We start from the raw sequence: 17,686 nt of genomic DNA, 5'->3' as shown, positions 1-17,686 counted from the left end.
TCTTAGCTTTGCTCTCATTCTCTGACCCCAAAGACCTTGGAGATCATGTGGCCTTGGAGATCATGTGGCCTTGGAAATCATGTGGCCTGAGCTTTGGAGACTGGAGCACTTGTGCACCACTTCCCTGCCCCGATCAGTGCAGAACACTCTCCACCCCCACAGATCTGCACAGGTAGACAAATGATGGCATCATGAGAAGGTCACTGGCTGACATCTTGGAGCAGGAGAGATGGAAAAAGCGTCAGACCCATGTGAGACCAGCCCCATGTGAGACCAGACCCATGTGAGACCAGACCCATGTGAGACCAGACCCATGTGAGACCAGACCCATGTGAGACCAGACCCATGTGAGACCAGACCCATGTGAGACCAGCCCCATGTGAGACCAGACCCATGTGAGACCAGACCCATGTGAGACCAGCCCCATGTGAGACCAGCCCCATGTGAGACCAGCCCCATGTGAGACCAGACCCATCCATCCAGATCCAGAGCAGCCACCCTCCTCCAAGACCAGGAGCAGCCTCTGGCAGCTGGCACAAACGTGGGAGATGAGGGTGGACTTGGGAACTTGGCTCTGGAACAGGCAGGAGGAGTCGAGCTGGAAGCCAGGAGAAGATGGGCAGTCACTGGCCACCCACCAACTAGAGGACGTTGTGGTTCAGGGTCGAAATGGTTGGACACCTGACGACATGTTTTCCAAGCCGAAAGTGTCAGTCGTAAGAAAATGACTGATTGCGTTAGCATTTAGATGTATCTAATAACTCTCCTGTTGGCTAAAATCTTATTTTTCTTCAGAGTCAATATTCATGAGGAGCTCTTGAAGAGGTAAATGGCTAGACCAAACATGATGTGAAAATGGACACTGTGTGAAAATATTTTGTCCTTGCAGACACATTTATCAGCCATGTTTGTAGGTTGTTCTACTATACAACAGTTGGTGATAGATAATATACTAAGGAATGTCTTCACAACAAAATACAAAATTGTGTTGGTCACACGCCATCATTACAAATTCCCATGTTTTGGCATGAACACTTGGACTGATTCTGTCGTGTCACGCCCCATCTGAAGTGGAACCTTGAGCTGCAGACCCTCCTTACTAACCCAAGGTGGAACTTTAAACTGACTAGGGGCAGAAAGAGACAGCAATGGCAGAGACAGTCAGTCAGTTGTGGTCCATAAATGAAACATTAAAGGAATACAAATTCACTAGTCATGTATGCTTGCACGTGACTGCTTTGAACTTGATATCTGTGTGGGTGAGTAGGACAGAGAAGATGTCTAGGTGCGTGAAGGCTGACCAGTCAGATGAGGCCCAAGCGTCCACTGCCAGGAGGCCACTCCGGATGCTGAGAACAGTCTCCTGCGGGACATCAGGACAGTCCAGGAAGCTGACCACCTGCTTGATGATGCTGCTGTCCCTCAGAATCAGTCCAATGATCACACACCACTCCAGACAGCCGGCCTCCAGGAATACGTGAAGCAGATATCTGGAGCAATCATCACTGGCATTAGCACTCGTACACACGCCACAATAGAAATTACTGAAGAAAGCAAAGTTTCAAGCACAAGATTGTTATTTCAAGGAGAACTCATCATTTCTAACCTTGTCATTTGCACCTTATTTTATGGACACAAATATGAGTTATCCTGGAAAACGTTTTTGTTGATGATTCTAAACTTCTAATGGTAAGAGAGTAAGAGAGAGAAATACAATACTTCTAAAACAAACTGAAACAGTCCGTCTCAGACTGATGGAAGTAGAGTATCCAATCTCACCTGAGCTGCACCTGGGACTTATGAGGACCCTTATTGGCCAGCTCCATGGAGATGTGTTCCAGCTCTGACTGGCTCAGACACAAGGTTGTGAAGTTCTCATCAACCATGGTCCAATCACCATCCACCACGGAACTGGTCTCTGTCAGATCAGTGGCGGAGCCAATACTGCACTCCTCAACTTCAGAGGGAAACAACCAGAGTTATATATATATATACTTATGTGAGTTATAAACCAGAGTTATATATATATATACTTATGTGAGTTATAGGTGACAGGGAGAATAAGGCGACCTGTTCGTACCTTTGTTGATGAGTGGTGACAAGAAAGCCTCCTGGGTTTCAGGGACTCCATGGGAGGAGGCCAAGTCCATGTCTTTGGCCCCCAGTCCGTCCAGCCAGCTGTGGTTGGTGGGAACAGCTGCAGGCAGAGCCGCTTCCATGGTGCTATTCAGCAGGCTGTCAGCTGACTGAGACTTTAGCAGATGTGTGCTTAATACTGAGGGGAACACACACACACACACACACACACACACACACACACACACACACATTTTACTTCTTTATTTGGATTTGATAAATAAGTACATATCATGGCTAAATCTGAATTTGGCTTAGAGGAAGTATTAAATTGTAGAGAAAGTCTCAGTCAATATTGTACATTAAGGGTAAAGGTGACACACGCACGCGCACGCGCACACACACACGCGCACACACACTAATACTACAAATGTAACACATCAAATGACAACAAAGCCACACATTTGTCCACACACACCTGTCCGGCAGCGTCCATTCTTGAGTGGAGAGTTGAGTGCACAGGCGGGGATGACGGGGAAGGGCCAAAGGAAGTCGCTGTGTAAGCGCTTGAGTGCAGTGACAAAGTCATCCACACGGGCCACTCGGGTGCGCTCGCGGCACAGCCAGCCAATCAGCTCAAAGCCCAACTGTGCCGAGAAGGAGCCCAGCTCCCTGAGCCGCACCTGCTCCAGAAGGTGGCGTGCGTGCCGCCACAGCATCATGTCAATGTACATGTTCTCTGCACAGTCACCCTCCTTGTGCCAACGCTCTGCCCTGCACATGGGGAACACAGGCAAGCATTCATTCATTCATCATTAAGAAAATACTAATAACATGGGGGACACAGTCAAGCATTCATTCATTCATCATTAAGAAAATACTAATAACTTTGGGCACTTAAACATATCTAGGCAGCAGTGGTGAGAACCTAAGAAGTCATTCTGCATGTTGGCTTTAATTGTCTACAAATTACACCTGCTTTGGGAATGCCCAGCTGTAAAAACACTCTGGTCGGAGGTAATAGCATTTTTTTCTGAGTCTTTAAATGTAAACCTTCAAGTTGGTTCCAACATATGCCTACTGGGCCTTAAGCCGGACAATGTTGTTGGAAGGACTGCTGTTCAGCTCTGGACATTGGGCTGTTTGGCCACAAAGAGAGTCATCCTCCTAAATTGGAAGGAACGCAAACCAGCTTGCTTCACTAAGGAATCATGGCTGAGGGACTATAAGGAATTGCTGAGCATGGAGCGCGCAGCTTCTCTGCTGGGGTATTCATAGGCTCTCCTGTCTCATGTTTGTAAGTCACTAACTTATTTCTGCTTAATGTCATGTCTATGCAATAGTCTGCTGTCTTAAGGTGTCATCCTTGCACCCTTCCCCCATCCCCTGTTGTGTTCTGTCAACTGTTTGTTGTTGTTCTCATACATGTTTGTCTCATTGTGTTTTTATGTTTAAAAAAATAAAAATAAAAATAAAAATATATATAAAATTGTCTACAAATGGCCATGGCTAAACTGATCATGTGATCACCATCGCTGAGTATTGGAGGATGAGGGGTTAACCCAGAGAGGAGAGGCAGAGAAGAATGAGAGAGTCATTATGCCAGTCAGACATCACTGATGTACCCTTTGGTTGAGGGCCCCGAGAGCATGCTGAAGCAGTGTGTGTGTGTGTGTGTGTGTGTGTGTATGTGTGTGGGTGTGTGTGTGTGTGGGTGTGTGTGTGTGTGATCACTGATGTACCCTTTGGTTGAGGGGCCCGAGGGCATGGTGAAGCAGTATGTGTGTGTGTCTGTATGTGTGTGTGTGCGTGCGTGTGTGTGTGTGTCTGTGTCTGTGTGTGTGTGTGTGTGTGTGTGTGTGTGTGTGTGTGTGATTACTGATGTACCCTTTGGTTGAGGGGCCCGAGGGCATGCTGAAGGTCTTCTGCAGGCTGAACTTCCCAGCCGTGATGCTGTCGGCTGACTGGGAGAGGCTAATGCTTCGGTTCCGGAAGAACTCAAAGCCACCTGTTGAGCTGGGCTCCTGAACAGACAACATGGGGCTCAGGTGGGTCAGCACCTAGAAAAACAACAACCTGAAGCGCTTCACAGAACACTCAGAAAACAATAACAACAGCAAGAAAACAACATATGCTTAGTACAAATGTAAATTGATCTGATGACCTGCAATAAGAAAAACACAGGTGGCAAGAAAACCCGCAAAGACAACATACCTGTATGGTTGGTGTAGTGGGTGGAGTCTCAGCTTCTCCTGAACCAATCGCCTTGAGGAAGCGAATCATGTGACGGCACAGGTCCCATTTGCCCTGCTCCAGCGCCGTGTTGAAGAGTAGCGTGGCGTGTTGGCGGCTCACGGCTGGAACTTCCATATTCTAGAGGCAAAGCAGCCATTATCAAACACATTCATCTACATCGCCAGCCATTATCAAAACACATTCATCTACATCGCCAGCCATTATCAAACACATTCATCTACATCGTCAGCCATTATCAAACACATTCATCTACATCGCCAGTCATTATCAAACACATTCATCTACATCGCCAGCCATTATCAAACACATTCATTTACATCGCCAGCCATTATCAAACACATTCATCTACATCGCCAGTCATTATCAAACACATTCATTTACATCGCCAGCCATTATCAAACACATTCATCTACAAACACATTCATCTACATCGTCAGCCATTATCAAACACATTCATCTACATCGCCAGATTATGTGTTTGGGACAACACTTCTATTCAGCAGACTTGATTTACAACAATGACTCAACTCCCATCAGCAGCTCCACATCTTCCTCAAACAGAACGCTTACTTGAAGGATGATAAGGTAGGACGCGGCTGTGTCCAGGTCCTGAGCCATGAGGCACTCCTCGAAGAGGTCTTTAGGGTTACCCACGGCAGCAAAGAGATAGTTCCAGAGTGCATACTCCGTCTTCCGTGCACAGTGCACAATGGTCTGCAGGAAGAAGGGGAACTCTGTGATGAACTTGGCCACAGTGGGAAGCAGCGGGTCTGGGATGGGCTCCCGAGAGGTGGCCTCCTCCTCCAGCACCACGTGCACCATGAGCTCCAGGACGTGGGGGAAGTAGGGCAGAGCGGCGCACGACTGCGCCAGCATGAGCGCCTGCTCGCCCAGGTTGCGCACCAGCAGCTGCCTCAGGATGTGGTGCAGGTAGATGTGCGTGGTGCGCTCCACGGTGCAGAAGGGGAAGAGGGCCTCCAGGGGCTCGGTGACGGGAGAGGCCCCTCCTCCTACACTGTCGTAGAGCACGGTCTCATTGGTGGCGCCCAGCACCAGAGCGTCCTCGAACAGCACAGCCAGGGGGTAGATGTTGATGTGGAAGGGCAGCATGATGCGGCGGGACAGGAAGGAGTGGGGCTTGCGGTGATCGCGTGGGAAGAGGGGCAGCCACACCTTCATCCCCGCCTCGCCACACCACAACCACAGAGCCTCCAGCAGGTGGCGCTTCTTCCGGCTGCTGCGGCACGTCGTCCACACGTTCTCCACACACTGGGCCAGCACCACTGGGGGGCAGAAGGGTAACTGGGGGGGGGGGGGGGGGGGGGGGGCAGACACAAGTGGAGTAGTTATACTTCAGACTGAACACACTCAAATGATTCAGCATGAAGTGAATAACACTTCAGTCAAGTCAAGTCAGGTTGATTTCTATAGCAAACAGGAGTAGTTCCAAAGTGCTTTCTAGTCCAGGTGAATCAATTGACAGTAAAATAAACAAGAATATTAGAATAAGAGGTTTTATTTTTTATTAAAAGATATAATAAAAACATATAAGACGTATAAAAGCAATACAATTATGCCCCAAAACCCTTGAATAACCTCTGAAAGACTGACTGAAAGCACCAATAAAAGAAAAAGCCTATCCTCTGACTGGACTAAATGCAACAAAAAGAAAGCATCCATGCAAGCAGGGCACCCCCAACCCGTTCTACAGAACTTGGACACCCCCTCCCTCCCCCCAGATAGCGAACTAGCTAGCTAACGAGAGAGATACAACTATTATTATTACTGGAAGTTTGCTTGAGGCATATCTTTAGCTTTTTTATTTTTGGAACGGAGACCATTATTTAAATTCAATTCAGTTCAATTCTATTTATATAGCGCCATAACAATACAATTGTCTCAAGGCACTTTACAGAGCCCAGTATCCCAAATCACATGAATTTGTAAAATATAAATAAATATGCCTGTGTCCAAACACTACAGCATCAACAACTTATTCATTATGATATTTATTAAAGAAAAATGCAATTTCCTTAGATGGAAACTCACTCAGGTATAACCATGGTACCACTACGTAGGCTACAAAATATACATAATATAATCTGAATCTGAAATAAATAAAGCAGCCACAAGATGTCACTACAGCAACCTACAACATGTTTCCCCCTGTTCCTCTGACATGGTTTGGTCTATCTTCAAAATGTATTTTGTCTTTAAATCATCACGTAACATTTACACAATTCAACTGGTCCTCTTTCACCTGTTTAAGCGGCCATCATCATCATCATTCAACCTTTCACTACTTGGGCCAGTTCACACATTAGCTTGGACCCCAATTATCACTGCTTGTGGCTATATTTAAACTCATGATAGTGTATACCCGTCCTGTTAGAAATGATCACTGCTTGTGGCTATATTTAAACTCATGATAGTGTATACCCCTGTCCTGTTAGAAATGATCACTGCTTGTGGCTATATTTAAACTCATGATAGTGTATACCCCTGTCCTGTTAGAAATGATCACTGCTTGTGGCTATATTTAAACTCATGATAGTGTATACCCCTGTCCTGTTAGAAATGATCACTGCTTGTGGCTATATCTAAACTCATGATAGTGTATACCCCTGTCCTGTTAGAAATGAGCACTGGGGGGCTTCCGGTTGGACCATGAGGCCACTAAGGCCACTTTTGATCGTCAAATTTAATTTACAAAACATTACATTTCTATTGAGAAGATATATACAGCATATTGTCCGAATATACCGAAAATATGAGCAAGCAAAGATCTTCGTCCACGGCTACGCCAAGAACCACTGTTGCTAGCAAATGACGCCATGGCTAGTCATGCTAGTGAGGAAACAATAACTCCAAACGAAGTTTCCATTAGTGAACTAGTTGCTGAACTGGGAAAACAACGAACTTCGCTGAAAGAGGACATTTCTGCCTTAATTCAAGAGTATATTGCCCCTCTCCAAGCCTCTGTGAACACTTTGAATGAGACTGTAACACACTTCCAGACTTCCAGGCTAAATGCAACTGAAGCTCTTGCAGGTGACAATTTCACTGCATTAAACGTTGCGGAAAAAAAGATGCGAGCCTATTTGACAAATTGGATGACCTTGAAAATCGCTCTAAACGGGCTAATCTTAGGATCTTAAATGTTCCGGAGGACATCGAGAGAGGTCGGCCTACAGTGAAGTTTGTATCCAACATGCTAATGGAGGTGATGCCAGGAGTTTTCGACAAACCACCTGAACTGGAACGAGCACATCGCTCTCTTGGCCAAAAGCCCAAAGAAGAACGGCCACCCCGGCCGTTTGTGGTTTGCTTTCACCGGTTTCAGGAGAAGGAAAAGGCATTGCGGTGGGCTCGGGCGAACGACATGAAGTTCCAAGGCACTCCGCTGAGGATATACCCAGACTTGTCAGCAGCATTGGCGAGAAAACGCGCAATATTTAAGGATATCAAACATCTCTTGTATTGTACAAGAAGAATGTGCGATTCAACTTGCTCCACCCTGCACGACTTCGAGTTGAATTTGACAAGCAATCATCTTTTCTTCACCTGAAGAAGCGAAAAAGTTCTATGACCGCCGAGTTGCCACTCACACACAGACAGATGGACATGGGTACCAAAATGATGGTGATTAGGCTAAGTTGGTCTCACTATATGGGTGAAATAGAATGGAGATCGGTAAGTTACATAATGTGTGTTATGCATATGCCAATTTACGGAGTGATGTTGTAATTAGAGGGTATTTATTATGTTGTAAAGTCATCTCAGTATTCTATCACTTAACAAGTTCAATCTTTGCTCGAATGTTGTTACTTAACTAGTTGTTTAAGTGTACTTGTTGAATAGGCTAATTCACTTGCGCTGAGTCGGAATGTTGACTGCCTGCGTTTACTTATTTAGCATAAAGGGGAGCTACGTGGGGAGGGTAACGTGAAGATGGACCATTGGAAACTGAAGCACTATAGGGCTACGGTTCGTCAGTGTTCAGAGGACGAGCCTAGCTTAGGAGGGGGCCTGCAGTCTGCCTATGTTCATGAGGCAGGCATAGGCAAGTTGTGTGTTTTGTTCGAGGTTGGGATGGCAATAATTACTGACCCAACTGTCGTTTTATTTTGCACTGAATGGGGTTTAATAAGTTTTGTATGATGCTTATGATTTTGGAGGGTTCTGAAAAATGGTATGGGGCACACTTTCTCTCATTTTCCTTTTTCTTCTTAACACAAGATGTCTGACAATATAAGTAATGCAAGGTCTGAAGTAGGTGTAACACCCACTCGTTTTGTAACTTGGAATGTAAAGGGTATGAATGGGCCGAATAAAAGAGCAGGAATATTTTCCCACCTAAAAAGGTTAAAAGCAGAAATAGTATTTTTACAAGAAACACATCTGAATATAGCAGATACATTTAGGCATAGAAAGAACTGGGTTGGACAGAGTTTCCATTCTAACTTTAACACTAAAGCACGGGGGGCAGCAATACTAATCCATAAAAAGATATCGTTTACTCCATCCCAAACGATCTCAGATCCTCAAGGACGGTTTGTAATATTATCAGGGTCTCTCTTCAACACTCCAGTCGTACTTGTTAGCGTATACGCACCAAATTGGGATGATGTTAGCTTTATTAATAAACGTACTTCTCTCATACCAAATCTAAACTCACATAGGCTCATTTTTGCTGGGGATTTGAATACTGTGACAGACCCAGCTATAGGCCGCTCCAGTCCTAAAACTAGCACGCTCCAAAATGTCACAAGTTCTTTTTGAATTCATGGATAAAACCAGATGTCTTGGAGATTTTTCTATCCGCATAAAAAGGAATTTTCTTATTTCTCACACGTTCACCATACATACAGTAGAATAGATTATTTTTTAATTGACAAAACATTTCTTCCTGCCGTAAAGAAAACAGAGTACACTGCAATTGTGGAGTTTGATCATGCACCAGTGACTCTTGATCTTTCATTTTCTCAAAACTTATCACAGCGTAATGCCTGTAGATTAAACACAACCCTGCTGGCAGACAATCAGTTTTGCAAACTCATATCTAAGGCAATAGATGAGTTTTTGACATTTAATAAGTCAGACTCAATATCCCCATCTAATTTATGGGAGACACTGAAAGTCGTCATAAGAGGCGAGATTATATCATACACCATTTCACGCAATAAAGAGAGAAAGCAGAAAGAGCAACAACTTATTACATCAATTAGAAACACAGATCAGCAGTATTCCACCACCCCAACTACAGAATTACGTAAAGAGAGGATTGCACTGAAAACTCAATATGATTTATTATCAACAGAAAGAACTGAGAAGCACCACTTGTGGTCAAAAGGTCACTATTATGAGCATGGAGAAAAAGCAGGCCATCTTCTGGCCTACCAGCTGAAATGCAGATCTGCATCTCGTCTGATTCCACAGATTCGTAATACTTCACAGTTATTGACCATAGATCCATTGGAAATTAATAATACGTTTCAAAAATTTTACTCAGACTTATATACATCAGCATTTCCACATGATATCTCAAACATGACAATTTTTTTTTAGAAAACTTAGATATTCCAAGGATAGACAGGAATGTTAAAGACAATCTTGATAAGCCTATACTGCTGCAGGAAATTGTTGATTCCATCAAGCAAATGCAAACTGGTAAAATTTGTGGGCCCGATGGAATTCTACAAAAAAATTCTCTACTCAGCTTGCTCTCATTCTCCTTGAAATGTTTAATCACTCTTTTAGCCAGAAAAATCTACCACTGAGTTCGACGGAGGCATCCATTTCACTTATTTTAAAACCAGGCAAGGACCCACTTGAGTGTGGGTCGTATCGGCCTATTTCTTTATTAAATGCAGATGTGAAGATTCTGGCTAAACTTCTTGCCTCAAGACTAGATAATGTAGTATCCCAGGTCATCTCAATTGACCAAACTGGATTTATGAGGGGCCTTCACTCCTTCACAAATATCCGCAAACTCCTCAATGTTTTGCACTCTCCTGCTTCTAGGGGGGTACCAGAAGTGGTGGTCTCTCTGGATGCTGAGAAAGCATTTGACAGAATTGAGTGGGGTTACCTATTTGCTGTACTAGAGAAATTTGGGTTTGGCCGTACATTTATTTCTTGGATCCACCTTTTATATACCTCTCCAAAAGCATCAGTAATAACAAATAAGTTAGTCTCCCAACTTTTCCCTCTGTCAAGGGGTACACGACAAGGATGTCCCCTCAGCCCTCTGTTATTTGCTTTAACTATAGAGCCTTTGTCAATTAAGTTCAGAACTAGGGATGGGAATCGAGAACCGGTTCTGGTTAAGAACCGGTTCCCAGTGGACCGATTCCTTGGAATCGTTAGCCAAAATCCTTTTCGATTCCGCTATCAATACTTAAAAAATTATTAGTTTTTCGATTTTTTTTTTTTTATTCTGGTATCGATGTAAGTGCAGTTTAGGTAGGTCATGCGCACGCAGCTTTGTTTTGTTTTAGACTGCAGCCAACATGGCGTCTAGGCAGAGGCGTTCAAAAGTGTGGTTATATTTCACGCAAAAAAACGACCACAGGGCCACTTGCAGTGCTTGCAAAACGTCTCTTTCTTCAAAGGGGGGGGGGGACACTACCATTACTCCGAAACATTTGTCCATACTGCATGCAATAACTTTGCAGGAATGTCGCGTTTTTGAGCGCTATGGAGTGAAGATAACGTTAATGAATCTCAACCAAGCAACAGCAGCGCGGCTAATGTTATCGCTTCATCTGTTAATATTGAAGGTAAACTCTAACAGTCTATTGTGTTAGTGCCATTTGTTTCATTGTGTAGGGAGGGATCCCTATTTTCCAGGCTCCCCCATCTGATGAGATTTTTGAGTTTAGATGTTTTATTACAAAAATTGTATGAAACCCATTACCAAATCAGTCATACGTAATCTTGAATGAGTTTGGGCTTTTCTCTGGTTATAAGTTAAATCTGTCCAAAAGTGAATGCTTTCCAATTAATAATCTAGCCCTTCAGATATCAGACAATGACCTTCCTTTCCGCCTGTCAAAGTCTGGCTTTAAGTATTTAGGCATATATGTCACCCGTGTTTTCTCTGACCTTTATGGAAAGAATTTCAGAGTTCTCATGAACAAATTGGAATCAGATTTGAAGAGATGGTCTGTGCTTTATTTATCTCTTGCAGCTAATTGTTAAGTTAATTGCATAAAGATGAACGTTTTACCTAGATTTCTGTACCTGTTTCAATGTCTCCCAGTTTTTCTGTCTAAAGCCTTCTTTCAGTCATTGGATAAATCAATCTCTTCATTTCTGTGGGCTGGTAAAAAAACCAGAATCCGCAGAGAATTTTTGGAAAGACCTAGGGACTAGGGCGGCCTAGCACTTCCCAACATGAAGAAATACTACTGGGCATCCAATGTACAAAAAGTAATATTCTGGTATCAGGTTCCAAAACTGGATTGGTGCAAAATTGAGGCGAACTCCTGTCTGTCTACCTCACTCTCTGCCTTAATTACGGCAAAATTACCATTCTCACCATCAAAGTTCACCTCAAGCCCTGTAGTAACTTCCACTCTTAAAATATGGGCACAATTCAGACAAGCATTCAAGCTTACTGAGCTCTCAGTGTACAGCCCTATTTGTAATAATCACCTTTTCCCCGCAGCCAGACTGGATCACACCTTTACCCAGTGGCACGGAGATGGTCTTGCTACATGTTATAACCTTTACATAGATGGTATTTTTGGCACCTTCACAGCTCTTTCTGAAAAGTTTCAGCTACAGCGGTCAGATTTATTTAGATACTTTCAGGTCCGTCACTTTGTTCAAACCAATAGTCCAACCTTTCCTGCCTTACCAGCAGACTCAGGACTTGAGACAGTTTTGAGGGCTCCTGTGCAGCATAGGGCACAGATCTCAAACATCTCAAACATAATAACTTCCCTTCAAAACATATCATTAGACCACCTTAAGGTTAAATGGGCTGAAGAACTTGGGATGGAAATATCTGATGCAGCCTGGAACTGTGCTCAGACTAGAGTAAATGGAACGTCTTCCTGGGCCCGTCTCAGTCTGATACAGTTCAAAATCTTTCACAGAATCTGCTACGCAAAATCCAAACTATCCAAAATTTACCCTGACATTGATGACAGGTGTGAGCGCTGTAATACTACTCCAGCTGATATGGCCCACATGTTTTGGACTTGTCCTAAGTTAAGGGAATTTTGGTCATCTGTTTGCAAACTTTGAATGATGCATTTGGTACCAAAATGAAACCCTCTGCAGAAATGGCCATCTTTGGAGTGTTTGTTAATGAGATCACAATGGCCACACATCATAAAAACGCTTTTGCTTTCGCCTCCCTTCTGGCCCGTAGAAGAATAGTTCTAAAATAGAAATCACCTAACCCACCAAAAGTTTCTGTTTGGCTCAGTGACCTGATGCTATTCCTGAAATTAGAGAAAATTAAGTAGTTCACCAGAGGATCAATTAAAACTTTCCACAAAATATGGGACCCGCTGATTTCATATTTCGACAGGCTAAACACTCTCCCATAGGACCATAGGGCCCTGGCTGTCTTATCAAACCTGCATAACAGAGACATGTGCTTTAAGTCAACTGTGGAGTGCCTCTTCCCCACCTTTTTCCTTTCCTCCTCTATTTATCTATTTATTTATTATTTATTTTGTTAAAATTTTGTTTTGTTTTGATTGTTGTTTTGTTTTTTTCAGTATGTGGGTGGTATGGGTGGGAGGAATTTGTTTGAAATGAGAAAAACAATTCAAGACATTGTACTTAAACGTATCTTGTACTGTACTACCTTTCTTGAATAAAAAATAAGATAAAAAAAAAAAAAAAAAAATGATCACTGATTGTGGCTATATTTCAATTTCATTAAAAATATTTTAAGTGTATACCTCTGTTCTGTTAGAAATGTCCATGCTCTTATATTGCTTTAAAACATACTCTTGCCTTGAACTAATAATCCTACATTTTATACATACATGCATATTTCTCAAAACATTGTAAATAAATGCCAGGTACATTTCCTCAAAGAAGCTCATATTGTCCCTTATGTATACATTTCACAAAATGCATTTCAATCCCTTTTTATGTCTATTGCACAATACGAAAGTGTTGGAGATCTTAGGGCTGAGCTCAGTAGGAAGAAAGAAAATATGGAAACATGAAAGATTAGGATATACTGCAGTGGAGATTACAAGACAGAAATTAGAGAAAATAAAAACAGCCTGTTTAAAAAGCTGTTTAAAGTGTTCTGCCACAGCAGTATGGTAAGGCAAGGATCCTGTTTTGAAACTGAAGTCTACACTACTAAAAGACTAAAACTGATCAAATACAAAACTATCCATACGGTGGGCTTTCGATGGTTGAACCGTCTTATGGACTTGTGGACACCTGCTAAATGTTGTTATGGTTTTTTTGTATTGGCCAGGCTGAAGACAAATGTGTCTGTGATTTGTTGGGACCACACCCCCCCCCCCCCCCCCCCCCCCACCCCCCCTTACGAGGACCACACACCCCACCTACGAGGACCACACGAGGTTGCCATGATGCCATACTTACCAACTTTTTTTGACTGAGCGTTGGGTCCTTGTCCCGTACCTGTGGGCCTGAACGGTCTCTCTGTAGCATAATGAGCTGTCCTGCCAGATTCAACAAGATGCTCTCTGCTAGGCAGGCCTGACAGGCAGACAGAAAGAGCAAAGGTATGAGTATACAAGTATATATGTATCTAACAGACAGAAAGAGCAAAGGTATAGGTATGACTATACAAGTATATATGTATCTAAGTTAAACAGGGTATACAAGTGAGAGGATTGATGAAGAACATAAAAGAGTGTGTCTGATGGAGTGACTGCCTCACCTGCTGAGGGGCTTTGAGAGTGATGCCCGTCTCCGTGCGCACTGAGGTCAGTGTGACAGACACCACCAGACCCGGGTGAGGGATGTAGCGCGACATGGACACCTCCTGAAGCAGCTCCACACAGGTGGAGGGGGTTGAACTACATGGGAGTTGGAGGATTAGAAACAGTGTTTGAGATAAGAAAACTGGAGAACTGACTGAGTTGACAGTGTACAGTGTGTCCAAAAAAGCCATCGTTGAAAATGATATACCGTAAATCCTCAAATAAAGACCGGGATTCAATTAGATTCAAATGTTTCAGCCTAAAAGGCGAATTTGTTATTATACAGTTACTTGCCTAAACGATAGAAGACATTCCTCCAAAATACCTCTTTTTAATGATTTTGTTGCCGTTTCGTGATTTCCGCTAAGAAAAAGATGTTCTTCAGGCTAATAGAACTTTAACGTTCCAGATGTTGCGCAGCAACCCATTACTTGCTGACTTCAAGTTACAATGACTTTCCGCTACGTTAAATGACCGAACTTCTTGCGGAATGATATGAAAGACGTGAATTAGAATTGCCAATGACAGCGGTCATTAACTTTTCGCAGTGGTGAATATCAAGAAATGACAGACCTGCTAACGTTGGGGTGCCCCATTCAAATAAACGGAACTTTTTTGAACATTCTGAAGAGCTGTGAGAAATAAAGGCCTGCCCCTAATACAAGCCTGCCCCAAATACAGGCCGGTGCGCTGTGCAGCCTAAGTAAATAAAAGCCCCGGCCACTATTTGAGGATTTACGGTAAGTGTGGCACACATGTGACAAGACAATTTATATGATTTTATATTGTGGTAACTTCTCAGAGGTGTAGATTATAAGACGTCAGAGGTCTGGTAAATAAACAAACAAACAAACAATAGGGCAAGAGAAGCTCTGCGACACTAAGGTTTCAGTGATGTAACAATGGGATAAAACCCTTGGGTCTTAGATCATAGAGTTTCAGCTCTACAAATCAAACAAGTGAAAAGAGATGTTGTGAGAGAGAGAGTAAGATAAAAGATAGATAGAGTGAGAGAGGGAGAGTGAGAAAGATAAAGGATAGATAGAGGGAGAGAGGGAGCGAAGTCAACTTCTTATATTGGAGATGATGAGATTATGCAGCATAGAGATGGAATAAAAGAGTGAACAGAAACATTGAGTACACCTGTGATATCCAATACGCCTAATTGCATGAACATGGAAAGCAATAGAACATGGACTGTAAACAGAACTTTCAGAACTTTGGACCTATATGGGCTGATCTGCATGGCTGCATCACGGCTCCACATGGAGCAGATCACTGGCAGGCTGAAGGACCTCACCCTGGAGGATCACCCTTGGCTAAAGGACATGACAAGAAGCCTGATGAATATTGGGTGCACATTCTTTGGTCAGATCAGAACCAGATCAAATGAGTTCAGCTCAGATGGGGTGCAGCATGTTTGGCGTGATCCTGACCGGGTCTCCCACACTGAATGCATAGTCCTGACAGTGAAGCATGGAGGTGTGATATGGGGCCGCAAGAGGGCTAAAGGTGTTGGACCTTTTTGAGATGACATTTATAGATGGCACCTTGAATGCCAGTGGATATCCCACAATGCTGGCTGACAAGATGACTCCTTGTCTCCAGAAGCTTTGCAAAAGAGGAATAATTCCAGAATGATAACTATCCAAACCACAGTTTCTTTCTAAAGAAGGAAAAAGTGAAAACTATGACCTGGCCAAGTATATCGCCTGACTTGAATCCAATAGAGCACCTTTGGGGTCTTTTCAAGAGAAAGGTAGAGCAACACAAGCCATCCAGCAACTAGCAGCTGAAAGAATTGTCTGAAGAATGGAGAACTGAAGAATAGCAGAATCACCTTACAGTAATTACTATTAACAGGGACTTCTCATTGAGGTCACCAGGATTGAAATTACAACAAAAAATCTATTTATCAATGGTACGTAAAAGTCCCTTTAGTAGCTTTTAGTTTTCTTTATTCAATTACTATTTTGGCCAATAGAATACATGACTAGGCTTAACAACAGACACATAATTGGCAAAGTTATGAAATGAGATATGGCAGTTATTACTGATTCCATTTTGCTTATGTTTTTTTTTCATGTAAAGGGTATTGTAGCCTACATCCAGTAGAGTAAGCTGGCCTACACAAGTTGGTGCAAAATGTGTAACGGATCTGAGAACGAAGGTCCAGAGAGAAAACTTTTCATAATAATAACTACGAGTTCAGAAATGTTAGCCTGTCAGTCCTGTCGCAACATACTTCACACTTCTTTGTCAGTGTGACGCCCCGGCTTTGCCGTGCCGTTTGGGGTTACACCTCTTCCTCCCACTGCTTATTGACACTAGGCTCTGGGGTTCTATTTGTTTATGCCTCCTGTTCTCCGTTCAACCTGTAGGAGGAGCTGAGTTACAGGCTGTGGCTAATCAGGGGCGGGGCTTCAGGTGATGGCCATCACTATATAGCCGGTGTCCCGGAACCTCAGAGGAGGACTCTTTTCTGCTCTAGCTGACGCTGGAAGGCTGGCTGCAGTATTCCCATTGCCTAACTTTATGCATTACACATAGTCTACATTACTGACGCGCATGACACTTTGTTTTACCGTTCCTCTCACTTACTGACCTGTGTATATTTTGTAAATAAATGTAATAATTGTTAAACATTACCCAACGGTGTCTTGTCTTCCCTCTGTCATGGCTACTGCGAGTTAAGTAGTCGTGACAAGTCAGCCATGTGGTTGTGTTTAGCAGCAGTGGGCTACAGCCAGCACATGGTGAGAGTACACATACTGTGTAAGAGCAGCATGCAGCACGTGTTGTGGCTGTTGCCAGCCAGTTGTGCACTGTTGCTGTATTCTGCTATCCTTGTAGAACTCAAATTCCCGTGCACCATGTCAGCCAACAGCCAAATGTCAACCACAGCATGAATACAATAGGGCTCCAGACTGCGCATGTTGTACTGTGTAAGAGTGCATTTATGGATACCGATATGGAAACTTCCCACACACTATGCCGGGCAGCCTCTCCCTTTTCATCTCCCTCTTTATCACATTTGCTTCTTCACAAGATGCAACAATGTAAAAGCCATGATTTAGGCTCATTACAAACCACTATTAGCAGACTAATAGGCTACACTCAGAGACAGACTACAAAACATCATCACACTTTACAATTTCCAACATAAACATTTGACAGCATTCACTCCTAAGACAATAGTCCTACCCATCCCCCCCTCAGAATAAGTGTAAGAGTAGGCTAGATCACTTTTTTTGTCCTACTCTGCAGTGTATTTGTTCCCACAATTGCCTTGTCCTTAGTCCGAGTTTGGCGTACATTTTAAAATGCAACTGCCAATGAGAGCAATTATTCAATGGTCTTAACCAGTCATTCAAAGTTCCTCCCTCCTGTCTCAATGTAAATAATGGACTGGCAGCACA

The 17,686-nt window shown here is 43.3% G+C and overlaps 1 protein-coding gene across 2 annotated transcripts in view; it reads right to left on the bottom strand.

Moving 5' to 3' along the window:
• The window catches only part of ric1 (RIC1 homolog, RAB6A GEF complex partner 1), a 44,363-nt gene that overhangs the window by 4,657 nt on the left and 22,020 nt on the right, over positions 1-17,686 (bottom strand). Inside the window, exons 17-25 of one of the 2 annotated variants that reach the window (XM_031578337.2) lie at positions 14,225-14,363; positions 13,924-14,040; positions 4,903-5,634; positions 4,291-4,449; positions 3,964-4,136; positions 2,555-2,850; positions 2,081-2,275; positions 1,780-1,957; positions 1,302-1,490 (exon numbers count right to left, since the gene is read on the bottom strand). In XM_031578337.2, the coding sequence (XP_031434197.1) occupies positions 1,302-1,490; positions 1,780-1,957; positions 2,081-2,275; positions 2,555-2,850; positions 3,964-4,136; positions 4,291-4,449; positions 4,903-5,634; positions 13,924-14,040; positions 14,225-14,363 (2,178 nt within the window). The remainder of the gene's footprint in view (positions 1-1,301; positions 1,491-1,779; positions 1,958-2,080; positions 2,276-2,554; positions 2,851-3,963; positions 4,137-4,290; positions 4,450-4,902; positions 5,635-13,923; positions 14,041-14,224; positions 14,364-17,686) is intronic. The other variant, XM_031578338.2, reaches the window with a different exon arrangement.

The sequence above is a fragment of the Clupea harengus genome, chromosome 12 (genome assembly GCF_900700415.2).
Source record: "Clupea harengus chromosome 12, Ch_v2.0.2, whole genome shotgun sequence".
In the NCBI taxonomy this organism is placed as follows: domain Eukaryota; kingdom Metazoa; phylum Chordata; class Actinopteri; order Clupeiformes; family Clupeidae; genus Clupea; species Clupea harengus.
This window is presented reverse-complemented; position numbering and strand designations above follow the sequence as displayed.